Raw genomic sequence first — 26,534 nt, forward strand, 5'->3', positions numbered from 1 at the left:
AAAAGGAGAAATATTCTATTTAAGCAGTAGTTAGAAACATTTTAAATAAAAGGGAAATAAAATGCTCGGCTAAGGATTCGAAACCACGACCTTTGACTTGGCAAAAATATAATCAACTAAGTGTGCCGGCGAGTTATGTTAATTAAGAAAAGAACGGATTATATTTAAGTTATAGTTTGTAATAGAAAACCTAATTATAAAGGATTAAGTTTTTACCTTTCTCGCCGAAAACCCTATCTGCCCTTTCTTTCTCTCCCGACGGCGTCCCCTGCTCTCGGGCGAAAACGAAGACGAGGCTAAGGCTTTGTCTCCGGCGGCCGGCTAAGGGGTGAATCGGCGAGCTCTTCTCGGATTCGAACTCGTCTCGTCAAGGAGGACGCGCGGACACGAAGGGAACGCCAAGATTGCGAACTAGCCGAAACCCTAGAAGTTTCCCTACGGTTGTAAGTCCAAGAACAGCGATGTAAGTCGCTTCTCACCTGCAGTAGGAGTAGCTCCGATTTTTGCTTTGGTGTTTCCTTGTTTTCTTGAGTTTTACCGTGAAGAAATCTTGATTTTTGTTTGCTGCCGTGAGACTCAAAAAAAGAAAAAAAGAACATGGAAGGTTCTGGATTTCGAGCATGTAGTTTTAGGTTTTTGTTTCTAGGTAATGAGCATGAAATGGTTTATATATGTGGCATCTCAGTTCTGGATTTTCCTGTGCTTTGGATCCGGCTCCTTGAATTATTTTAGAGATACCTAGTTTGTTTCCTGATCTTAATAAAATCATGCCTTTGCCAAATTGTGCTAGCATACTTAGCTCCAGGAGTTTAAGTATCAGACACCATGCTGTCTTTGATTTCTAAACTTACTGCAGTAGGAGTAGTTTTGCGACTTTGTTTCTGGTCACTTTCTTTCTCTGGTTGTTTCCTACCTTTGTAAGAAGAAAAACCTCAAAATTCAATTGGTAGCAGAAGCATACACTCAAATATATAATGTTAACTACACGGATGCTTCCTGATAACCAAAATTGCTTGGAGATAGTCTTTTACACATTCAGAGGTTGTATCTAAGTGACTGCTACATGAGCTAGATATCATGAACGCTTTCCTTTATGATTATCTTGATGGGTCTATATGGATCTGCCTTCCGTGTTGGTTACTTAGGAGAACTATGCCTTAGATGTAATTGAAAAGTCATTAAATAGGCTGAAGTGGCTTTCCAAAGTATGATTTGGTAAATTCAGTCATCTATTTATTCAATTTGACATGATCACATACTTCATATACATTTAGGGTTTGACATTGCCTCTTAATCTAAGTTAATTCTCCTTATTTATATGGATGGTATTACCACAACATAATACAGAAATCACGAGGTTTAAATTCTATCTCCACCAACGCTTCCTAACTAAAGGTTTAGCTAGCCTAAAATATTTTCTAGGCATTGAGGTTGTTCGGTTATAGGTGTACATGTAGTTTATATACTTGAAGGTGTTGATATGACAAGTGCTAAACCATTTGGCACCCTTATGTATCAGTGAAGAGGAGTTAATATCTAATCAAGGGGAAAGTATTGTGGTTTCGGTTTGGTTGAAGTGTGCTGCCATGAAACCTATTTCAGAACTTGTTAAATTTGGATATGAACAAATAGTTTTAGCTTTAGTTCTTAAAGCATGTAATTTAACATAGTGTAGTTTTAAAAGAATAGTGAATATTCTTGGGTAAGTTCATAATGCAGATTTTTAAAAGATTATAGTGAAGTTTGGTTAAGTCCTTAGAGTGCAGATTTTTATTAAGTAGATCAATGCAGATTTTTATTAAGAAGAGCAGTGCAGATTTTTATTAAGTAGATCAGTGCAGACTTTTATTAAGAAGAGCAGTGCAGATTTTATTAAGTAATAGAAGTGCAGTTTGCCTTTTCTAGTTTTTCCTTAGCTATTTGTAAGCATGAGCAGACTTCTTTTCTATTGCTATTAGACGTACAGTTTTTCTTTGCTATCAGTTTAACATGAGCAGTAATGATTCCTATTTTTAGTCCTTTACTACTAGATACACATGAGCAGTTTTCTTTAGTTTTCATTTGCTATTTTAACAAGCATGAACAACCATGTATTCTAGTGGAAAAATAAGAGTTCTATTAAATTCTTTTAGAAGTATTAACAAGTAAAAAGAAAGAAAAAGAAAAGAAAGAAAAAGGCCAAGGCCTTAAGTAGATCCCAAAGTCAAGACTTTAGGGATTCATGACACACAAGGCGCTTATTAAAATGCCAAGGCATTTAAAGAAGAAGTAATTAAGATTATAAGTATTTTACTTTTAAGAAGAGGCTAGTACCCGACTTCCAAGGTTGTCGTTAAACAAATCCAGGTGCCCAATTCCAAGGTCTTGGCCCTGGTAGACCAAGGTCTGCTCTTTTAGGATTGGTGGCTCGCTACCCCAACCTATTAGGGAACGCGCATAAGATGGTACTACGCCTGGGTTCAAGAAGTTGATTATTATTTTGAAGTATTATAAGTATAAGTTTTTGAACAAGTAAAACGAGTTTTACATAAACAAAAAGTATTAAAGATTAAGTTTAGAACAAATGAAATAAGTTTCATATAGTTCTAAAAATCAGTAAGTTTAGTTCTTTATTCTACCATGTTTATCTAGTAGATGAGTAGTTTTTCATGTTTACCTATTAGATGAGCAGCATGATTAGCTATTAGAATTACATGAGTAGATTCCTTAGCTTTTCTTTGCTATTAGTTTGACATGAGCAGATATGTTTATGCTTTACTTTCTTTTAGAGCATATAGTTTCTAGTTCTTTCTGTATACATGCATATTCGTGTTTTTGTGAGTTAGATAGCGCTTACTAAGCAAATTTTGCTTATAGACTGCACTTCCTCTTACTGCAGATAAAGGAAAGGAAAAGATTTAGCAAGGAAGGCGACAAAGTGGTGCGGAGGGTGTGTGATGCGTGGATTGTGGGAGAGATCAGGGGAATTGAGTCACACTTTATGTTTTATGTCAATAGAGATTGATAAAGAGTTGTTTCTATGTTTTTTTGATGATGCTATTGAGTCTATTCCGCATGGTTTGTTTGGTTGTTTCCACTGTTGGAGTTTTATTCATTTATTATTGCTAGATTAGTTTTATTTTAAGTTGTTGTGTCTTATTACTGCGTGGTTGTGATTAGTTTTTGTTACTTATTAAACTGCGTGGGTCTTTGATATATTTTCAGTCGCCTGTAGCTGTGTATACTGTGAATGTATTGATGTTCATGGTCACCGGTACAGGGGAGATTTTGTCGAAATTTTTCGGTAGAGATTCCTCGTGGTTTTTAATTATACCGGTTAAGTAGAGTTAGTAGTTAAGTAACAGTCACTCTTAGAGAGTAGTAGAGTATTAAGAAGGGTGGTCGTTACAGTTGGTATCAGAGCAGTTCCCATTCTCCAGCATCACACATCAGCACCAACCTTGCCGTCTTCAAGTAAGAAAGTATTTAAGTTTCCTTTTATGCTTTCTTTATTATTTGCAGCATAGAGTGATTGCTTATAAGTGCTTAAGTCAGATAAGAGTTTTTGCTGTTTTCTTTATTCATATACATAAGTATATTTAGAAAGGATAGAAAAGATATCAAGTCTTTTCTTGGCATAACTAGATGTCAAGATAGAGGATAAGACAGTGGAGAGTCAGAAGCTCCAGTTAAGTAATTAGAACTAGAAAGACAATGATAACAAGAAAGATCCAAGCAGGAAGATGTTCGGGTAGTCTGTGAATATCCAGAAGTATTTCCAGAATAGTTACCTGAACTACCTCCCAACAGAGAAGTGGAGTTTGAAATTGAATTAGTTCCTGACACCAACCCAATTTCAAAAGCTTTGTACCGAATTTCTCTAACAGAGCTAAAAGAGATACAAGAATAATTTCAGGAGCTATTTGACAAGGGTTTCATCCGCCCTAGTCATTCACCCCGGAGAGCTCCTGTGTTGTTCGTTAAGAAGAAAGACGGATCCATGCTAATGTGCATAGATTTTAGAGCGCTGAGCAATGTAGCAGTTAAGGACAAGTACCCTCATTTCAGAATAGATGATCTATATGATCAGCTAAAAAGGGCAATAGTGTTCTCAAAAATAGACCTGCGCTCTGGGTATCATCAGTTGGAAGTGAAAGAAAGTGATACACCCAGAACAATTTCCAGGACCAGATCTGGACACTATAAATTTGTAATCATGCCTTTTGGAGTGACTAATGCACTGCAGTCTTCATGGACTTAATGAACGTGTTCAGAGAATACCTTGACAAGTTTGTCATTGTGTTCATCGACGACAATCTAGTCTATTCCAGAACCCCAGAAGAGCATGATACGCACTTGAGAATAGTATTGCAGTCCCTTCAGCAAAAGCAGCTGTATGCTAAATTCTCAAAGTGCGAGTTCTGGTTAGAGCAGGGGGCGTTTCTAGGTCACATGATTTCTAAAGAAGGTATTCAAGTGGACCCAGCCAAAATAGAGACGGTCAACAAATGACATAGACCCAAGAACGTCAGGGAGATCAGAAGCTTCCTTGGTATAGCTGGGTATTATAGGAAAGTCGTGGAGGACTTTTCCAGGATAGCATCTCCACTAACGGCCTTAACTAGGAAGAACAAGAAGTTTGAATGGCCAGACAAATGTGAGCAGAGTTTCCAAGAGCTCAAGAAGAGACTGACCGTGCTCCTATTCTGACAGTCCCAAAAAGTGATAAGAGTTTTGACATCTACAGTGATGCTTCCAAGATGGGCCTAGGAGCTGTACTCATGCAAGAAGGAAAGGTTATAGCTTATGCTTCCAGACGACTCAAAGATTATGAAAAGAACTACCCCACTCATGATCTTGAGCTGGCAGTTGTGGTCTTTGCACTTAAACTCTGGCGACACTACTTGTATGGAGTCCAGTGCAGAATCTTCACAGACCATCAAAGTCTTAAGTACTTCTTTTTATTGTAACGACCCGACCCTCTTGGCTCATTTGGCGGCCCATTTGGCGACCCTCGCATTTGGTGACCTCTCATGTCGTCGACCGACGACCCTTGGCCGTGCCGTTACTTACTAGGACTTTCCACCCCTGGCAGTGGATTTTTGCCTCTCCCAGGATTCGAACTCTAAACCTCCAGGCTTAAGTATTAGAGTTTATGAATCCTGGTAACCAAGTGAGATGATCTCTTGGGTGATCTCTGCCATCCGGAAAAGGGCTCACTCGAACCCATCTTCCAGTCTTCTCGAGCGTGCTTCCCTCCGGCTTCTCGTCCCTCGAAATTGCCGTGTGTTTCCTTCTCATCCGTCAGCGTACTCATTTGCAGTTTTCGTCCCTCGGTCGTCAACCTTCTCGCTAGCTGCGTCTCTTGCTCCCCGAGTAATCTTTCGCTCCAGCTTTCGTCCCTCGGAACCACCGCGCGCTTCCTTCTCGTCCGCCGGTGTACTCTTCTACAGCGCCTCGTCCCTCGGACTGCCATCTTTCTCGCTAGCTGCGTCTTCCGCTCGACTACCTGTGCTCCTAAGCTCCTGCACACTTAGACACAAGGTTAGAAACACACAGGACCTAACTTAACTTGTTGATCACACCAAAGCAACCTTGGGGTTCCAACAATTTTGAGGCATACGCGAATGATAGCATTGGAGACGAGTCGCAAGCTTGAATGTATCCGAGGGACGAGAGTCAAAGGAAGTAGGCTTAAAGGCAAGAGATCAAGACTGCAACGAAGAGTTAAGTGAGTCGTAAGGGTGAGGGCCCGAGTGCTGAGAGATTGTACTCGGGGTACCAGTCGACTAATAGAAATGATGGTTGACTGGTATAGTTGACTTGGCAGTCGACTGGGAGCGAACAAAATGCTTCTGTTCGCTCAGCCAGTGTGGATCAGTCGATTGATACTTTCTCCAGTCGACTGATATCGAGCTATTGGGTTGTAACGGTCGAATCTCCACATAGGACAGTCGACTGACACTTTCACCAATCGACTGATAGGAAGAGTTTTCCAACCCGTGACCTATATAACCAAGCCTTGGAAGTTTGATTAAGGTTGACGAAATTAGTGGTAGTTAACCATAATTAGTAGTCAACAAGTGCTCAAGAGTTCTTTTGTAATTCAAGAGGTCTTGGTGAGTATTGTGGTGAGATTTCTCCACCCACAAGGAGGCTTGAGCTAGTCGGAGTTTACCGGGGATTAATCCACCGACGGATTGAAAAACTGTCTACTTTACGGACAACCCTAGTGTAGGAACAAGTTATCTATGAACCATGTAAATCGTCGTGTCAGTGGTTTGCATTTCTTTTCTTGTCTTTAGTTTAGCTTTCGTATTTGTATTTAGTATTAGATTTCCGCTGTGCAACTAACAAATACGTAGGAAGCGAATTATTGGAGGCGTCATCTATTCAACCCCCCTTCTACCCGACCATACACAAGATCCCCAATAGAAAACCCTAGGGGGTGGTAACCCTAGGTTATGGAAAACTCTAGGAGGAGGTAACCCTAAGTCCCAGAGGGTGGTAACCTAGGTTATGGAAAACTTTAGGGGAAGGTAATCCTAAGTCCTAGTGGGTGGTAACCCTAGTCGGAAAGTCCAGTCAGTCTAGAGGACCAGTCTGGCAACATGTAACTTCTCTTGAGAGGAGTAAGTGAAGACGTGTTCCCCGTTGAGGGAACAGTAGACGTCGGTTCGACTTAGGGTTTCTGGAGAAAATTCGAAGTCAGAATCGGACAGTCCAAGGCTGTCAAGTTAATGATTTATATATTATTTCCTATTTTGTTTAACTATATTTTGCAGGAAACTAGTAGTTTTGCAGGGTCGGACTTAGCTTTTATCGGTCGACCGAATCAGGGATCGGTCGACCGAACCTCCAAGCAAACAGAGTTGATTTCCAGTTAGCTGACCGAATTCTATCGAAGGATATGTCGACCGAACCTCGGGATTGGTCGACTGAACAGTGGATATGCGGTGACTGAGATTAGGCCGGATTGGTCGGATCAGACCAGATAAGCCAGCGAGGATAGCGGGATTGGTCGACCGAACGAGGACTCATCCGAAGCTGAATCTGGACGGGAAGATGGACCGATTCAAGTAGGATCGGTTGACCGAACCAGGAGATTGGTCGATCGATCAGCGATGAGTCAAACCTGATCCCGAGATCAGTGGATCTGAATCAAACCTAGCTTAGCTCTTTAAGGAGGGCTCGACCAGTTGTTTCGACAACAATACAATTTTCGAAATCAAGAACAAACAACTATTGTTCTCTTTAACGCTGTTTCAACAACCGATGAAAAACTTTTAATTCTATTATTGTCGATAATTTTGTATATTGTACTTCAAGTTTTGTAATCTTTATTCGAACTATTAGTGATTATCCATCGAAAGCGATCAATGATCGCGGGTCTTAAAGTAGGAGTCGTAACATGCTCCGAACCAAATAAAAGAGATTATGTTAGTATTGCTTTTATCTTGTTCTTTATTTTGTTATATTTACTCTAAATTTTTTAATAAATAAATGAATTAATCACAAATACTATTCACCATCTTCTCTTTTAATAGGTCATCAATTCTACGATTTCTAAGGCCTGAGGCGACTGGTGACAGCTTCAGACTTCGTGGGAGCCACAGAGAGGGAGGAGAGAATAATGACGGTAGAAACTAATAGCTAAACAGTTTGTAAAGTATTTAGTTAGGATCCCTTCTCCCCAACAGTGTCAGACTTGTTTCATTTCGTTGTCGATCAATCCTGACACAGCCCACTGCACTGTGCTGTTTCCCGGATTTCCCTTCCAAAGGCCAAATCGATGTAATTTTCCAATTTAACGACCTGCCAATATGGGCTCCTCCCGGGCCGGAGATAAGCGCTGCCCATTAACAAAAACCGACATTTGAAATCGTTTGCTCACGGTTACGGCTTACGGAACTTTCTTTCCCTTGAAAGATTGTGTTTCTCCCGCACGTTGGCACGCTCTTCGTAATCTGCCGTTTCTTGCTCGCGGAGTTGGTCGCCGGCGATAACACTCCTCTCGCACAAAGAGATCTTCCCGACGGTAATCCAGTTAGAATAGGTCCTCTCCCTTCTCCATTCCCAGTCTTTCTCTGACGACATTTTAAAGCACTTAGAAACCCTAATTTCCAGTTCCGACTGTCTACTTGTACAGTTGTAAAAAAAATCACCCCTTGTGTAACCCTCCTCCCTCGCGCTTCTCTCGCGAGCCCCCGGCACCCGGCCACCTACTGGCTCGCCGTCGGCTGGCAGGGCCGCTGCTGCACGAAGCCAGTTCCGCCTCCTTCTTCCCCTCCGCCTTCGTAAGCTCCTCTTCCGCCCGGCGAGGTGGATCAACACTCAGTCCGGCCTTTTGAACGTGCAGTGAGAAGCCGCTGTTTCTTGCTTCTTCCTCGCGTTCACAGTGACAACTCTTTCAATTCCTGCGTCCATACCGCTTATTGCAGTAGTCTGTCTATAGCAGGCTGTATGTCATGGATTGTTTAGTCTTACTAACTGAATTTGGTGGTTTGCTAATTATGGGGTTCTGTTTATTAGATTGGCTCTGGAGCAAGCAATAGGCCGTTGATTCTGCAGCCATATGTTGGGAAGCAAACTTTTGGATTGAGGTAGATTGTTACCTTTCTCCCTTTTGTGGCGGGTAATCTCAGTAAGAGTTGAGCATCGTGGACCGTGATAGTTGTTCTGTTTTGTGGTTGATCAAATTGGATTCTTTTTGACAAATGGCCTAATTTAAGGGGTGGGAATACAAGTTATGGGTGATGACATACTAGTGGATGATGACTCTGTCACAGATGAGGCCTAGGTCATACGATGGCCTCTGAACTATCTAACAATTTTTGTTCGTTAGCAATGCCACCAAGTGTGATGTGTTGGGCACAACACACTTAGATACTCTTTGGTAGTAGTAACATCCATGAAAAAGTCCAACCATGTTCACTGATTGCAATTTACATTTATTAGATATTCTGCTAAAATTGATGCATATTTCTTTGGCAGGTGTTTATGCTCTAGCATTAAGTTTTTTCTTGCACACTGAATGCATTGTGATGTTTGGTGGACCAACCTTAGGTGGGGTTGACAATAAATTTTAGAAGTTCTATCTTAATAGATTATGAAAGTTTTAATTTCATGCAAATGCTATAAGCACTATATGCTCATTATATCCTTTTTTTACCTTATTTAAATAATTTCATTGAAATTGTTCACTTTTACTAATTTCAAGAAAAAACATTCTTTTAACTCTATAAAACTTGCTAGAAAAATACATTCAAACTTTAAAACTGCATAAACGATTGCAATTTACATATGAAATACTCCAGTTTCAGTGAAATTTAATGGGATTGTTTTATTGAACTAGTAGGAAGTAAACAAGAACTCCTCCTGAATAGCTCAAACAAACAGCCTAGTCCAAATTACTTGAGCTTCATTTCACATTGATGATTATGTGCAATTTCTCTTGCTAGGGGTCATGTGGGAACTCACTTCTTTTGATGTGATGAACAAACTACAAAATGTGCTTTAAGAGCTTAAATTAACTTTACCATTCAAGATGCTATTTAGAGAAGTTGAACATTTGCTTCTCAGGTGACTAGTGTGCTAAATAGATTATTAGTGTCTGAAGTCAATGAGGAAAAATTATCAAAATAAATGGATCCTTTTGAAGAATCACGTGTCCTCTCCCTTCCTAACAATGAGGGGTTTAGACCAACATTGGACAAGGATGTGGTGCATATTGCTCTTTTTAGGTCGTAGGTAACTCCTACATTCGAGTTGCCTAAGAGAAAGGAGAAAACAACTTTCCTTGCAATAAAGACCAAAACGAATTACAAGAATGAAAGACCAGTCATCTGTATGGAGGAATAAGATTGTGTTAAATAGCTTCTTGGTATTTGGTATAAAATAAATGCTCTATTGGCTTCATCTATCTGTTGTTTTTCTTGTTTGCTACTAAACACTAACATGGACATTCTAATTTGATCCTTACATCCGAATTGATCAAGTATACATTTTGTTTTCTCAAAATGTGTTGTTATGCACCTAGATTCATATATTCTGTTAGATGCTCATACCAAACTCTGAGTGACGTAGGATTTTTGAAACATTCCAGTCTGTTAACATTAGATGTGCTTGATCTATGTCATGAGGGTTTCTTGGTGCAACTGTCCAGTCATACATCTGGGTATGAAGTTATAAGAATAATTGTATATCAAAGAATCATTTCTCTACCTTCTCTTGCAATTGGCAAGAGAAATCTCCTATAACAATTGATAGCGTATAATGCCACTAATGGTTGTGAAGAACAGTAAATGTTTTGCAGAATTTTAACCTACCACATCTTCCTCTCTCAACCATACTCCAAAAAGCCCCTTTTTCTCATACGTTTTTTTTAATCTGATGTTACTTCCTCTTTTGCTAATGCCTTAATTTCAGAATATTTAACTATGATATTTGTAAACTGATTATGAATCTTGAGCCACTATTTTAATCTATAACTACTGTATTTACATATTGTATTAGAAAATAACTAGTCATACTATTAAGTTAATATACCAGTAATTCTACATACTTGAAGTCATCCTTTTGATCATAGTTTTGTCCCTCTATGATAATTACTTTTAACTTTTCCTTTTAGTCCATTTTTCATAGTTTTGGTTCTTCATTTGCACAACTTCTTCTTGAATTTCTATGGATGTTGTAAATTTTCATCAATTTTCGTAGCTTATTATTCAACTTGTAATCTAGAATCTGCTTTGCACTGTGCAATTCATGTTTTGTAACTGGCATGTTACTTCAACATTTCTTTGATTTTTTTAGGCGAATTTGGTCTAGGAAACTTTGCTTGTAGATGAGCAATGGATCACCTTGAGGATCCATCAAATGATGCACCTAGATTTCAATGGGGCAAAAAAAGAGGAGTTGGTGGTGCTAAGAGAAATTTTCTGTTCTATGAGTCATTTATGATTGATAATATCATTTATTCATTGTATGACTCTATATATGCCTATAATGAGCTTGGTGAGCCTCATATTGGGAAAATAGTGAAGTTATGGCAACAACCAGACAACAAGAGGAAAGTGAAACTTGTATGGTTTTTTCGCCCTAATGAACTCAATAACTATTTGGAAGATACTCCATTGGAGAAGGAAATCTTTTTAGCCACTGGAGAGGGTGCTGGTCTTTGCAACATTAATCCGCTGGAAGTTATAGTTGGCAAATGTTCTGTGATTTGCACTTTAAGGGATGAGAGGAATCCACAGCCATCAAATTATGAATTGGAAACGGCAGATTACATATTCTATCGCACCTTTAATGTTCAAAGCTTTACGATATCTGAAAATTTTGATGAAAAGATAGCTGGAGTAGAAGTAAAGTATTTTTTAAACCATAAAGAAGATCAGTTAGATTCCAAGACTGAGGTGAAAGCTGACACTGATAAAGTAGGTCCACTGATTCCCATTCCACTCAGTACATCAATGCCAGATCCTTTGAGAATTCTAGAGAACGCAGAAAATAACAGCATCAAACCTGCTGCAACTTCCTTTAAGAAAGCGGCTGATATTGTTAGCAAACTTTCAGGACAATGTCTTCCAGACAAAAGAGGATCTCCAAAAATGGAAATTACTTCAGAAGGTGGAAATGTTGAAGATGATTCAGTATATGATAAAAACATATCTCATTCAGGCTTAGTTGATGGTAAATATCTCAAAAAAATGAATATTCCTGCACAAGTCATGAATGCCACTCGTTTAAACAAGAATGAAGTAGAGTCTAATGGCTGTAATTCTTCAAGTCATCTGCGCAAAGAATCTTCTGAAATGAGGAGCGATGCTCCAGTTGATAAGATTCTCAAGAGAATGGACACTAATGCTTCTAAAGAAGCCATGAGTCACCCTAGTTTCCAAAAACCAAAGATGGAGTCCAATGGGGCTGGCTCTTCAAAAGAGATTCTTCATTTGCACAAAAATTTGTCAGAGAACAGGAACCTTGTTGATGGTAAAACTAAAATTGTAGATGGACCTGAGAAAAAGTCTCCTCTTTTGGCAATGACAAAAAAGCATTCTGACACTGAGGTTTTGCAAGTGACTAGAAGGCCAGATGTGGTAAGACTTACTTTCTATGTACATATACTAAGCACTTCTAAACTCCAAACTTCTTAATTATATTTTTGAGTAGCAATTCTGTAGACTGCGTCAAGTGTTTTCTTACTTTTGTAATGTTGTACTAATCATTTACTTGAAAGATTTATAGTGCAAAGGGATGACTTGGCCACTCTTTGCTCAACTTTCATCTTATCTGATTTCAATAGGCTTCACATAATTTTTTTTAGGTGAATTCAAGTTAAGGAAGAGATGAATAATCACCTTACTCATCTTGTGTTTCTTGAGAAGAAAAAAGAAACCCACTAGGCCAGGAAATTTGTGCAGCAACCACAGATTAATGAGAGCGAATCTAGGGTCGTTCGGCAAATAAAGACATGCCTTTACCATCTAGTAGGTGCATCGGCAAAATAAACATGCAATTTGATGCATCTTGTTGGGAAAAGTGACTAATTTTCTGGGTTTTTTTCTCCTTTCTATTCTCTAGTTGATTAACAAAGAAATGTGCAACTTACTAATATTTTTTTCTCTGATTTTCATGAGGCAAGCCTAGGAAGGGTGGGAAGAGACTTTTTTTGAGTCAAGAATACAATCTGTGATAGCTCTTAGTTCAATTATTAAGAAGCTTTTTGGCACATTGGATATTGATGTGCTTGTTTATTGGGTTTGTGATAATTAATGATGAATTTTAAAAGATCAACTTGTAAATTCTTATCTTATTATGCCGATATCATTACATATCGGTGTCTGCAAGGTTATAATTCTGTTCGTGCTTTTGATTTCACTCGACTCGTAATGGTACCATTTCAGGGCTTTGGTGCCAAGCCATAAACATGATTTGGGTTGACATGCGGTCAACATTGTTGACCTAATTATGACTGGCTCCACCCCTCAAATTCTCTTGCACTTGACCTTTTTTATTATCAAAAACAAAAAATATAGTGGCATCATTTTCAATTGAATTTAAAATTCATTGAAACAACTTGAAAAAGTAACAGAACATAACTTACTAGTGGTTGCCTCCTTACTATCTTCTTATTGCTTTCTATTTGAACAAGACATGTGATTCTTGCAACATTCTATGTATGTAGTAATTTTGTCTGAACAATATACAACATAGCAATATAATTTATCCCTTTCAACTTGATATTTAAGTGAATGCTTTCCTAGAGTTATGGTTTCTTCTCCAATCACCATGAAACCTTAATATTGTTTCTCCACACTTTTTCTCCTATTCATCATCTTCAATTAACTGATACCTAACTATAACACCTAATTCTGTATTTTGAAAAAAAAGTTACAAATCCTCAAAATGAAAGTGTGATGGCACAACTAAAAGGGGGGAGCATTAAGAAAATGATGAGAGATCTGAAACATTTATTATTTTAATTTCATAATCTGCTCTGCTTTTTAACTACTATACCTCAAGTTGTTATACTGGTAGGTTCTAAATTATCTCCTTTCTTTCATTTTATTGCATGATTGAAGATGAGATTAAGCATTGTTTGTATCTTCCAACATCTTCTCTCAAAGTTAGGCTCTTCTGACATCTCCGTTTCTCGGAGTGAATGGTCTTTAACTCAATCTCCTCTTATAACATTTCTCATTGCATAGAGTTGATAATAGAATGCTAATCTCATGTTTGCACCTAACACTTTTATTTGTATTGCTCACAACTTGAAAAGTATATGTTAATCATTGTCCTTTTCCTGTATCCTTTTTCTCGAGTTGTAATAGCTCAAGTGTTTTATTAGACCTTAGTATGGAATTCTTTATTTTAATTCTACGGATGTATGCAGAAGGGGCGAGGGGGGGCTCCATGTACTATTTTTTTTATACTGTGCAGTTACAATTGCCCCTTCTAAGATTGAATACTAACATATATTCATTAATTTGGCCTCCAAAGTTGAAGGCTCTAGGTCTGCCATTGACTATGTGCCTTTTTTGACGTATGGTTGTTGGTCACCCCACAACAACTTGGATGGTATGATAATTGTTCACTTCATGGCTAGGTCAAAGAGACATTTCTACCTCATCATGTAATTGTATGGTTGTTACACAGAACTCTGCATTAAACTATTTTTGTCTCAAAGATCATAATATTTGGTTTCTTTAAATTGATATACATATGAGAAGTCATTTCATGGGGAATTATATAAAAAGTCACATTGATTAAAAGTTGTATTCATTTGGCAGTAGAGGTTATGTGCTGATATTATTTCTTGTATTTTTTTTTCCAGGATAAAAGCAAATGGTTCAAAATGGTGAGTAGCATTTTACTTTCCTGACCCTTTTCTTTATGTGGTTTTAGTCTTTTTTTTTTGCTCATATACTGAATGTCAACATGCCATATGTTAGCTTCACAGTCCCAATGTGGTACCTATTAATTAGATTATATGTGCTCCCTACATGAATGACACATTTGACCTTTTCCTTTCATGATCATGAAACTTGCTGACGAGCCAATAATATCAGTCATAACAAGATGGCAGTTTTTTTAGCAAACAATTTGATTCACTGCTTTAATTCTAGTTGTACATGTTTGAATGCATATCACCTCACATTAGAATTTTCTCAGAATGCAGTCTTTCTCTTTTTTGTCTGTAAATGGATGCACAAGCGATACTATCCTCTTTCTAATCCTCAAGTAGTAGGTGAAGATTTTTTGTGAAAATTAATGCAACTTTTAGAGTTCGTTGACCATTAGTAAGCCATATTTGTCTAATGGAACAAATTATATTGTTTTATGTTTATGTTGTATTGGTAATTGTCATGTGAACGAAGGAGCTAGACTTTGTTGTGTGGCATGATGTACTCATAGCATGAAATAATAGGATTACAATTTTATATTAACCCAAATATCAAAGTCGTACACATTTGGTTGCCAATGCCATGTGGTGCAATGTACACACCTCATTGTGTTTGTGCAGTTAGTGGCATGGCTAAACCTGTATGCAATTATGGTGCCTAGCTGCACTAGTTAGTGTCTACTAATCTGTCAGGATGGCAGATAACTTGTTTTTATTCAGTATAATCCATGTATATTGCCAGCTCTTGTTTGATAGAATAGAGATGAATCTTATAATTCTTCAAAACCTTGACCATTTTGGTTGTTCGATTTCAATATTTTACTTCACATGAAATATCCAGAAGTGGGAGGACAGAATACAAAAAGCTGAGAGGGAAGGAACTCTTGTATTTGTGGAGAATTTGGACCCATCATATGCATCATCAGAAGTAGAGGTACTTGCCATTCTTTATTTTCCCATCACCAACCTCATCTAATGTGAAGTTTTACCAAAAAGTGAAGACAGATGCACTTCTCTGTTGACCTGAATTCCCTTCTATGTGTCCTTTATAATCTATAAACCACAAACGTGTTGAGATTTTTGGCAGTTGGTCCTGGACTGACAACATCCAAGTCTCATCTTGCAAAAGATGCAAAAATAAAAGAACACTTGGTTCATTGTATTGAATATTTACTCAAAATATAGTAAAAATGGTCAGAGCTTAAATATGCTTGCTTCATGTGCACAAGATGTTAAGTCTTACCATATAATGTCTGGTAGTCTATTTGCTTCTAAAACTTCAAAGTCAAAATTTTATTTATTTGCTCTCAACAAAAGTGAAGCCTTTCTTAAGCTACATAAGCAAGTTTCATTTTACTATCAGCCATTCCTCTCTTGTTTTAGTATTCTTTGTTCGCATGGACAAATCTCTATTGCAGAGCCATCCCTGTTAAATTATATATTTTTTCTTCTTAAACTAGTGCCTTTCTAGACTTCATTGGGTGCAGTAAGAGCTTTATCTTGCGAATCTTATTTACTGGAGCAATCATTTCAGAGGAATAATCTATGCAAGTGACTGGAAATATTCATGTGCTGGGCTTAAACTAGTACCATTGGACTCAATTTTGTGCTTGTTTGGACATCTACAAATATTACTGTTGTTTTTTAAATAGTTAAAATTTCATATAATTTTTGGAATATCATAGTTGCATATTAATAATATTAACTAACTACAATTCTAAACCTCTAAGAGGAGATGAAAGGGCTTGGCAAAAGATGAGACAACCTCAACAGTTGCAGAAGAGTTAGAAAATGGGGATTACTTAGCAGTATGGGTGAGAGGGAGAGACAAAGTGGTGGCATCTTACTATTGGTTAGAGGCATAGCTTTTTCCCTTATTCTGTCTTTCCTATAATTGTTACACGAGCCTTCTGTTTCGTATTGGAAGCAGTATGAGAAATAGGGGAGAAGGTATTAGGTCATTAAGGATGCAGACTGCACTAGCTGTTCAGTTTATGGTATTATGTTTTTCAAAGAGTAAGTTGGCTTAGCTGGTTGAAGACAAACACTTTAGCATTGCACAATTAGGGGTGGGTATTCGGTTAAAACTGAACTGAATTAACCAAACCGATTTTTTCTAAAAAAGCAAACCAATAAAATATCGAATAAAATATTGGTTAATTTGGTTGAAACCCAAATTAATCAAATTAACTGATTTTTTTTAAAAAAAAATCAGTTTTTTTTAAAAAAATTCGGTCAGTCTTATAAAACAGGGTCTAAAAATTCAGTTTGGTCCAAGAATTTGGTTAATTCGATCTATTTGGTTTAACCGAATAAGAAATTTTAAAACTGAAACTGAATCGAATTAACCAATTTTTTTAGAAAAACAACTGAATTTCTGAATAAACTAAACTGAATTTTAAAATTCAGTCGGTTTGTTTGATTTAATCAAATTTTTGCTTACTCCTATGCACAATTAGTTTAAAAGCTTGTGTCGTACTAGATGGCACGGGTGACCAGCACGACACCAACACTGGCACAAGGCCCCGTGGTGGTCGTGAAGGGGTTGTACGATCACTATGGCCGTTGCAGAGGCGTAGCGTGAGCCATGCAGCCATCGCGGAGGCGTCGTGCGAGTGTGGCGGTCGCCACATACTGAAATCACATCGTTCTAGTCATAAATTGAAACTCCTATACGGTTTGAAATTTTAAATCATGGGAGAATCTTTATAAATGTAGAACCGCCACATCAGCGGCTCTATCAGCGACTTATAATCCATGCTCTTGTCTGGCTCTATCAATAACAAATGATGTAAAAGTATATGAAATTTCTTAATCTAGTCAGGTAGTCAACTAGTTTCATGCTTTTCTCCTCAGGCAAGGTCTTCACTTCTATGAAGTTTAGATGTTTAATCTGAAAATTATGGAACACATTGAAATTAATTAACATAACTTCTTCTAAGCTTCCTAGAGGCTTATATTTCATAGCTAAAGAGTAGATGAGTAATCAAACTTCGGGTGTCTACATTGTTCAATTGCCATTGAATAATTGAGCGTTCATATGCAATGCATTGTGCACTTTTAGGTTTTTGGTAGCATTTGAATCAGTTACATACTAGTATTACAGGTGTTTTTTTACTTTCAAAATGTTTTTCTTCTATGTAGGATATTATTTTCACTACCTTGCAACTAAGTTGCACTGCACAGATGGTACCACAAGCTACATTTCAAAATCCCAATCATGGTATATGATCCTTTGAGCGTTCATACTGATACGTCTGGTTGGATAATTACATCAAATTATTCTTGTAACTTCAGGTCAAGCATATGTTATTTTTAAAACAAGGGATGCAGCAGATTTGGCAGTTTCAAAAATCAACCGAGGATGCATTTTACTACCAAATGGAAGGTATTACTTGCTACATCTGAAATTTTTAATAACTACGAACAAAATATTCCAAAATTTGTTATTCATGGAAGTTAATTAGGTATGGTGTTACATTCTGCAAACAATTTTTGGTACTAGGTGTGGTTTTTTGTTGCATGTTGAGTCTTGATTTGTCAGCTCATTGAGGTACTATTTCCTCAGGTAATGGGACAGTTTTTTTTTTGTTGGAAACCTAAGCCTTTCCCTTTCACATAAGGAACAAAGATTTACTTGTTCTTGTTTTCGTAAGTCCTTCACCCTCATCAATCCCACCCTTTGCCCATAAGTCCCTCCTTGCTAACATCCTTGAGCCATCCAAAATCATCCACGAGCTATATTGGTTCTCATCCTTCCTAGATCGTGCGGATTAGCTGAATTCCTCAGTTTGCTTGACCTGCTAGGCTGTCTATCCTGACTGGATCACCCGACTTGCAGGGATTGAATCAAGCACACCCAAACCTGCTTGACAGATCCGAACCAATCAGGCTGCCTGAATCACTTGTTTGTTGGTCCGTCTAGGTCATCCAACTTGTCAGGATTGATTGGCCAACCAGCTCGTTGAGCCCCATTGGACCATCAGTCCAACTAGCACTAGTTTGTGTGACATGGAATTTATTTGTGACTCAACTAGCTAGTTTTCTTCATTACTTAAATATACATTTAGAAATAAAATTAGTGAATTTGCAGAGAGACTAATTGACATAGGTAGGTTTGATCAATAGTCTCAGTCAGTTCAATATGCAGTCAATGTGAGGCTCTCTGCCAGTTTTGACTACTGAACCATTCGCTTAAAATTGTCTGATTCGATTTTGATTTCAATTTTTATAATTTGATGTAATACAAAGATTGTACCACATAAAAAGTGTTAAACATTCACAGACCATTCAAAAAAATTGCATCCTGCTTTAGGCCCTTCTGAAAAAGGATAATTTTCTCAATAACTGAAACTATTAAAGTATGCCAATGAGTATGCCTACTTCCTATTGCATCTAATCATATTTTGTCCCAATGCACTGACAAGACTGTTTGATCATGAAAGATTGTACCAAGACAATTATTGGATGCTGCTCCCTTCAACTAATAAAATGCAACCCGTGACTAGGTGATGTTATCATTATATAATTCATATAACTAGCAGTATGAATGGCATTGAAAATATTCTTGGTTATTACAGCTGGTTCCAACTTCACTGCAACACAAGCATTGATTCCTGCTTCCTCACCTGTTTCTTGCTAGGCAACTTTATTTTCCTTTGTCTAGTAAGGCAACTTGTAGGATGAGAGGCCCCTTCATTATCTCTCTTTACACAGGATTTTCATGGGTTATGTATTCTAAACAGATAATGTTGGGATCAATGCCCCTCACCACAGGAAAAAAGAAACTAAAGTCTATTTTGAATCATTTTTGAGTCAGTTAAACTTTATCTTAGTAAAATTTTAACTATTCAGACATCATTATCATTATGGTTTGTGCCTTTTGAACAAACACCCAGGTAGTTCAGAAAAATTGGGTTTCAATAATAGCTGCAGCTAGCTGATCCTATTGCATTAAAGGAGCTGGTTGATGTGAGCAGTGATCAATAGATAATTTGGTAAAATTGTTAGCTGTTTGGGAGTTCAGAAGATGCTCAAGGAATGGAGGATAAGTTTAGATTAACTATAAGAATAATAGTGATGCAGCATGACCAAAATTTTGAGATATCAGATGAATCTTTGCTAGATTTTATGGTATGTCAGAGATTATATATTTGTTGATAAATGACGATAAGCTGATTTTGCAGCAGCATCAAATATACCATGAATTTCAACTATCCAAGGATAAACATTTATGTTTAAGTTGATCTTTATCAATTTTGAAAATTGGGAGCTATGAAAAGTTTGCTCTAATTAGAGATTTTTCCCTTAAGTTAGAATATGAAATAAGGATGATGACTGAAGATGTTGAAAACATATTCCCTAGATTCAGAATTGGAATAAAGCGAAACTTGTTTTTCATGATCTTTAATGAAGAATCCTTTTGATGAAAAGTGCTTCCAAGCTATAGATAAAAATACAATGATCTTAATTTAACTCCTGGCATTAGACACTTAGAGCTAATGTGTAATATGTGATTCTAACGTCCAACATTGCTTGTGTCTACATGTCTATCTTTTTATGTCAGTATGAACAAATTTATGACCCATATTCTACATATCTGCTATCATGGAAGACATTGCTCAGTGTTGAGATTAATTACAAACTTGTCATATCTGGGAGTTGTTTGGTAAAATCCAAGTAGGTGGCTGCAAATGGCATCTGCACCAACTGAACTATTTGCAAGTTTTGGTTGGAATATTAGTTGTCAATTCAGCTATGATTGTGCCTTGAAAGTTGCAAAGGCAAGGGACTTAAAATGCTTGTGTTTGTTTTTAAGATGTAAAATAACTAGAATTATGTAGATTCTACTTGATATTTTTTGGACAAGTTGAATCAATTAGTGAAGGTGCAATAATTCAATAAAAAACGATTTAGGTATTGCTGGTGTTATATATCATTTTGGATTGGCCATTGGAGGAATAAGATCCAGTTAATCTTCCTAAATAGTTGGGAGAAACAGGAGTCATAGGATAATGTGTTTTTTTAATATTCTATTATGATATATGCATGGTAGTGAGTCATCATGGAAAAAAAAACCGTCCTCAGTTATGGTAATTGTCTATTGCAGTCCCCTTCTCTGCAGCAAAGGACTATTGGAGGTGCCTAAATCATCTATTCGTGGTCATCTTTCAGTAAATAAGTTCCTAACACGAGAGGCGGTAACTATATAATAATTTATTGTCTGATTTCATGCACATTTATTTTTTTTATGAATATTGTTATAAATTTAATTTTAATATTCTGATTGCTTTGCTTATTTTGTATAGAGAATGGCTGTGTCAACATCGCATTGTTCGCAACCTAACACAATTGAATATGAGATGGCTATGGAATGGCGGCTTAGTGAAGAATTGGCAGGCAGGAGTTTGAAAATTTTGCACAGGGTATTTTCGTCTTAATGTCTTGCAACTGAATTTAGTCTTTTATTACTAAGCACTGAGTCTGATTTCCATTGTTTTTAGGAACAAGCTGATAAGTTGAAGGAAGTGAAGAAGAGATTGAAAAGCAAATGAAATGGCTATTAAATCTCCGACTACTCTTTTTAACTGTCCTAGTTTGAAATTTGACTAGGTTGGGTTTTATCAATCTCGTGCCATGTTCTAAAAGCTGAAGACATGTTCAATTGCTTCATACTTACCAGACTATTCTTATAGGGATTTTGAGGGATGCACTGGCTTGGGCAGTTGATTTTTGAAAACCGAGGAAAGGAACCTGACCTAATCTTGGTACGCAGTTTCACTGCTTGAAGTTTCAGCAACTTCTTAACCAGAGATTAGAATTGTGTATATGTGGCGTAGTTGCTAGAAATTGCACCGGTAGAGTTCTCTTTCACACTCAGTCTCTGCAGCATCTTCTGCCTTTATACAGAGTTTCAGCATCTAGCGGAATGAATTGAGATATTGGATTAATGAACGCTGGTTATGTAAGCACATTACTGATCAATATAGAAAATCAGGCATTAACTTTTGGTGCAGCTGAAACAGCACCCTGGGTTATTATGATTCACAGCAAGCTTGTGTACATGGGTTTGCCGTTGAATTTTTGCAAGATTACATGTCAACTTATTAGTTGTTAAAGTTGTAGAATTGTTTCATTAGTTTAGGTAAACTCGCACTTTTTGTCCTTTCTGAAGTGCCTTCATTTTATTATAACTATATGTATGTCATTTACGGTAATAGCATATTTGCAATATTCTAGTACTCATGACCCATAGTAAATGTTCGAGAACTTTACTTTGAATACATGAATGATACGTTTGGTACGTTGGATTAACAATTCTATTTCTTATGAACAATTAGGAAATATAATTAGCTAATCCCAAACGTCCCAAACGAACGGTGTCTAATGCAAATACTTAACACATGGATCTCATATCAAATAGGGTTATTAACTTTAAATCCCCTTATATTTTATAGTGGGTTGAATTTTGCCCCTCTATTTAAAAAATTATACTTAATCCTCCTTTGACATAAGTAAAAAAGAGGAAAAAAAAAGAGTAAATGCCTAAAATAATTCTAACCTAAATCAAACTTTTAAAAGAAAATGAAAAATAAAAATAATTTCGTAAGATCGTTGAAAGCTTAATATTAACCCAACTTAATTTATATATAGGTCCAATATCTCATTTGTTCCTAGAAAAAATATCTTCACAAAATTCACACATACACCAATATAAATAACAGAAAAATAGAAACTCTGAGAGAGGTAATTCAATCAAAAACTCATTCCACCAAACAAAAAAGAATCAAAATTTTAAATCGATGAATCAAAATTAAATAATGATAGAATAAAATTTATCATTAAAAATCAAAATGAAGACCCTTTGATGATTTATTTGATTTTTAATGATAAATTTTATTCTATCTTTATTTAATTTTGATTTATCAATTTAGAATTCTAGATCTTTTTTGTTTGATGGAATGAGTTTTTGATTGATTACTCTCTCAGAGTTGTTATTTTTTTATTATTTATGCTGATGCATGTGTAAATTTTGTGAGGATATATTTTTAGGAACAAGTGAGATTTTGTGCCAATATATAAATCAGGTTGGGTTAAAGTTAAGCTTTCAACGATCTTACGGGATTATTTTTATTTTTATTTTTCATTTTCTTCTAAAAGTTTGATTTAGGTTAGGGTTATTTTGATCATTTATTTTTTTTCTCTTTTTTATTTATGTCAAAAAGGGATTAAGTGTAATTTTTTAAATAGAGAAAGGTAAAATGTAACCTGCTATAAAATATAAGGAGATTTAAAGTTATTAACCCTGCTATCAAATATAATGTACTGTTGTCTAAGAGCTGCTTTAATGAAATCTTAAAGATGTCATTACGTGCGGTATAAATAAACATGCCTATCAAAGTCTCTCTCTTCGTTTTCATTTAACCTCCGGAGGTTTGTTTGATGTAGCGGTCGTGCAGTTAAATTGTCACTTAGTTAGATATTCGTGGTTCAATTCTCAGTATTTTCTTTTTAACTGTATACTTAATGGTAGATGGAAAAATTATATGAGATTCGATCGGTTATCTCAGGGTTAATTAATGAGGTTAATTGATTTATTATTTTTTTTCTTTTCATTATCCTTTAAGTTGAGTTTTAAATTTATTCGATAGGTGAATTAGGAGAGGCCTAATTCTGACGTGGATAATGCATTTTGGTGCCAAGGTGTATTTCACCTGTCCACGAGATGCCTCTCTCCTTATTTTCCAAAGTCTTGACTTATTCTTCCATCCCCTGACAAACAAGATAATGACAGTGAATTTTCGAATTCAATAAAATTATTTCAAATCATTATTGAAGGTTAAATGAAGTTGCCCCTGAAAAGCTCATGCAGTAGGAAGGTGTCGAATAAAGAACTTAATATAAGCTTCTCTATTATCCTACATGGTAAAAAAAAAAAAAATGAAAAAAAAATACAATACACACGTACAAATACGAGACGTTCGCTAACATAAGAATTAATTATCTCTGCACAACTTATTCGTAAAAAAATAGTGTCCCATGGGTTTCTATTTCTTGCGTTGATGATAACCTTCAATATTTTGTAGGTATATCTCCTATACCTAATACACAGTAATTAAAACACTCGAATCTGTTCCCATTTCTTAGCCCTAGCATATTAGATTAGATTGGCCAATACCTATACGATAAGGCAGACGGATTCCACTTGTGGAGTTGCAATTAGGACACACCTTCACATATCTTCATCATGAAACGAGCATAACAAGGACAACCAATTGAACTGTGATTTCACTTAATTGTTAGTAATAAATTAATTAACTGTCGGCAGACGTAGCTTAGATTCTGCCTGTTGCACAAATATATCAATACGAAAGAGAGAGAGGAATATATTCCAGCTCCAAACTAGCTCATCATCGATGCATGCATGAAGAACCATGCATGCACGTTGACTTCGGCAATGCTTTTTTCCTTGGATATTGAAAGATTCTGCACCCATTTGACTTGCGCTTGAGTAGCTTATAATTACTTACTGTCATTGATTTATTTTTATTTTTATTTTTAATTCGAGGAATAATGAGATGACACGTCGTATTAACCTTTGAGTTAGTCACTGATCTTTGTGATTAATGAAAGCTGGAACAATTTTAGGACGTGATGCTGTGGGATACCATGCCACCGAGGAGTTGACAAAACAAATTAGTCGCACTGTTCTTTTCTTTTCTTTTTTTAATCAGAAATGGAGTATAAAGAGGAGAGCTGTAAACACTCGATGGTTATTCCAGTTGTCTAGTAGGGAAAGCCTCAGCCTAACAAGTAGCTACACTATAAGCCATTTAATTTCTTGCAAATTAAAAGGAGAGTTCAATGGATTCGCTATACTAAAGACTATACTAAACTATACTAAATTACGGACGAGAGAGCTCAGCTCGCAGTTTTTCTCAAAGATTCTCGAATTCGCCTGCAGAGAAAAGCTTCCCTTCTTTTTATACTAATTATGATCCAAGAGACAGCCCCAGACATAGCTCAGATGCCGATTCTTAATTAATCGCCTACCTACCTTTTCTCTTAATTATAAATAGAGGTCAATCCATCCTCTCTCGATCGTCATCACATATATCGCAGCTCCAAATCCAACAATTAATTGCCATCGGAATGTACTGTGGAAGCAGCTCAAATCCTTCTGGTAAACTCCTGTTTGTATCCTAATTAATTAATCTGTAAGTATTTCAGAAACGGTTTAAATTTGCACTCAAGCAGGCGGTAAGTCTGCAGCGAGGAGGCTCGTGGAGTATGGCAGGACCTACGTGGTGAGGCCGAAGGGGAGACACCAGGCCACCATCGTCTGGCTCCATGGGTTAGGCGACAACGGATTAAGGTCAGACACCAGGCCAAATGCTGTTTATATATATAAAACATATTATAATTCTATCTTGTTTACTTGTGCAGCTGGTCCCAGCTTCTGGAATCACTTCCTCTGCCAAATGTAAGTGCAATACGAGCTTCATCTTGCTCTCGGACAGGGGTGCCATCTAATTGGAACTTCAAAGTTGTTTTCCTGCAGATTAAGTGGATATGTCCGACTGCTCCTACAAGACCTGTCGCCATGTTTGGTGGATTTGCCTGCACAGCATGTAGATCTGCATTCTTGTTGATCATGAATTAAGCATTTTTTTATATTTTATTTTTTATGTAAGCATCGATCGTTTTTTTCCCCCTTTGTTCTTTCTGATAGGGTTTGATGTTACGGAAATCAGAGAGGATGGCCCTGATGATGTTGATGGACTGGATGCTTCGGCTGCACACATTGCAAATCTTTTGTCTTCTGAGCCATCTGATGGTGCTGTCTTCTTCTTCTTTCTTCTTTCTTTTTTGTGTTGTTTCCTATGATGATGATATATTATTGATCAGTTGCTAGCTCCTTAATTTGCTCGAATTCATCCAGTGAAACTCGGGATCGGTGGATTCAGTATGGGTGCTGCCACTGCCTTGTACTCTGCAGCATGCTTTGCACACGGCAAGTATGGAAATGGCAGCCCCTACCACCCCATCAACCTCAGTGTAACTGTCAGTCTCAGCGGTTGGCTTCCATGTTGTAGGTCTGCAAACTCTCTTCGTTTCAGAATCGCCATTATTATTAATTTTAAGAGAATAACCACATTCCTGACATGAATCCAAAACAGGACTCTGAGAACAAAGGTCGAAAGTTCACATGATGCGGGGAGGAGAGCTGCTTCCATGCCAATCTTGCTCTGCCATGGAAGAGGTATTTAACAATTTGTTAGACAGCTACGATAGATAGGACAAAAAGAAGAAGATTAATTTCGATTTCCTATTTTTGAACTGCAGGGGATGGAGTCGTTTCCTACAAGCTCGGAGAAAGATCTGCAGAGATTCTAAGAATCTCTGGGTTCAGAAATCTCATGTTTAAGACCTTTAATGCGTATGTTCTCAGAACTAAAAAATTTCAGCTCAAAATGAGCTTTAATTAATATATTAAAGATTAAAGATTACTGGAATTGAGCAGGCTCGAACACTACACTGTACCTGATGAGATGGATGCTGTCTGCAAGTGGCTTACGGCGAGGCTGCGGCTCGAGGGGCCTCGCACTTAAACGAGAGGAGGAGAAATGGACTATAGTATAGTAGACACATCATATTTCTTCTATGGTTGTGAATGATATTGCTTACTTAGCAAGTCTTGTTGCTTTAGCTTTGGCTTTGACTTTGGCAGTGTATTAATGGATACGTGATTGTATGGTTGTGTATGCATCTTCCTTCACCAGCGAATGACCTTCGTTATGTTGCTGTGGCTTAGCAAATGGTCATTAAATGTATTTAAATTTAATTTTGTTGTTATTTAAAACATATCTGAATATTTTAATGATGAATAAAATGTTTACTTTGTTTTGATAATTACCACTTGATTAATTTAATTCACGATAAGTGCATGTATTCATTGTTCATTCATTTTTTTTTATTTTATTAAATAATTTGAAACCCTTGCTATTCTGCCTTTTTTTATAATATTTTTAATTTAAAATTTATTTAGAAATAGTTTGAAGTGACGTTTACTTTTTTTATTATAAAAACAACTGCATAATATACTTGAAATAACAAGTCCGATTTTATTTAATATATCCAATTTTAATCT

The 26,534-nt window shown here is 36.7% G+C and overlaps 2 protein-coding genes across 4 annotated transcripts; both read left to right on the plus strand.

Annotated features, from left to right (window-relative positions):
* The first annotated feature begins 218 nt into the window (after positions 1–218).
* LOC122036676 (protein ANTI-SILENCING 1-like) lies at positions 219–21,549 on the plus strand. 3 transcript variants are annotated; one of them, XM_042596078.1, is made up of 10 exons: positions 219–463; positions 10,792–12,077; positions 14,315–14,338; positions 15,225–15,317; positions 17,528–17,606; positions 17,681–17,771; positions 20,493–20,583; positions 20,692–20,808; positions 20,887–20,995; positions 21,079–21,549. In XM_042596078.1, exons 2-9 carry the CDS (start codon positions 10,830–10,832, stop codon positions 20,935–20,937), a joined length of 1,794 nt encoding a protein of 597 aa, XP_042452012.1. In that variant the 5' UTR covers positions 219–463; positions 10,792–10,829; the 3' UTR covers positions 20,938–20,995; positions 21,079–21,549. The 3 variants fall into 3 exon arrangements, with proteins under 3 accessions (XP_042452012.1, XP_042452023.1, XP_042452018.1); XM_042596089.1 differs by lacking the exon at positions 219–463 and adding an exon at positions 7,527–8,582; XM_042596084.1 differs by lacking the exon at positions 219–463 and adding an exon at positions 8,974–9,045.
* Positions 21,550–24,435: 2,886 nt separating this feature from the next.
* On the plus strand, positions 24,436–26,162 carry LOC122010545 (acyl-protein thioesterase 2-like). The gene is made up of 9 exons (XM_042567071.1): positions 24,436–24,566; positions 24,641–24,758; positions 24,830–24,866; positions 24,945–25,014; positions 25,116–25,220; positions 25,326–25,479; positions 25,564–25,646; positions 25,730–25,823; positions 25,908–26,162. The coding sequence occupies exons 1-9, from the start codon at positions 24,536–24,538 to the stop codon at positions 25,993–25,995; spliced, it is 780 nt and encodes a 259-aa protein (XP_042423005.1). The 5' UTR covers positions 24,436–24,535; the 3' UTR covers positions 25,996–26,162.
* The last annotated feature ends 372 nt before the right edge of the window (positions 26,163–26,534 follow it).

This window comes from Zingiber officinale, chromosome 1A (genome assembly GCF_018446385.1).
Source record: "Zingiber officinale cultivar Zhangliang chromosome 1A, Zo_v1.1, whole genome shotgun sequence".
In the NCBI taxonomy this organism is placed as follows: Eukaryota; Viridiplantae; Streptophyta; class Magnoliopsida; order Zingiberales; family Zingiberaceae; genus Zingiber; species Zingiber officinale.

Excerpts from the sequence above, each read along its gene's own strand:
- LOC122036676 (XM_042596078.1), top strand. The coding sequence starts at position 10,830 with ATGGATCACCTTGAGGATCCATCAAATGATGCACCTAGATTTCAATGG. Across the intron at positions 15,318-17,527 it reads ATGCATCATCAGAAGTAGAG|GATATTATTTTCACTACCTT; the intron begins GTACTTGCCATT and ends TCTTCTATGTAG. Across the intron at positions 17,607-17,680 it reads ATTTCAAAATCCCAATCATG|GTCAAGCATATGTTATTTTT; the intron begins GTATATGATCCT and ends TTGTAACTTCAG.
- LOC122010545 (XM_042567071.1), top strand. The coding sequence starts at position 24,536 with ATGTACTGTGGAAGCAGCTCAAATCCTTCTG. Across the intron at positions 25,221-25,325 it reads GTCTTCTGAGCCATCTGATG|TGAAACTCGGGATCGGTGGA; the intron begins GTGCTGTCTTCT and ends GAATTCATCCAG. Across the intron at positions 25,480-25,563 it reads GGTTGGCTTCCATGTTGTAG|GACTCTGAGAACAAAGGTCG; the intron begins GTCTGCAAACTC and ends AATCCAAAACAG.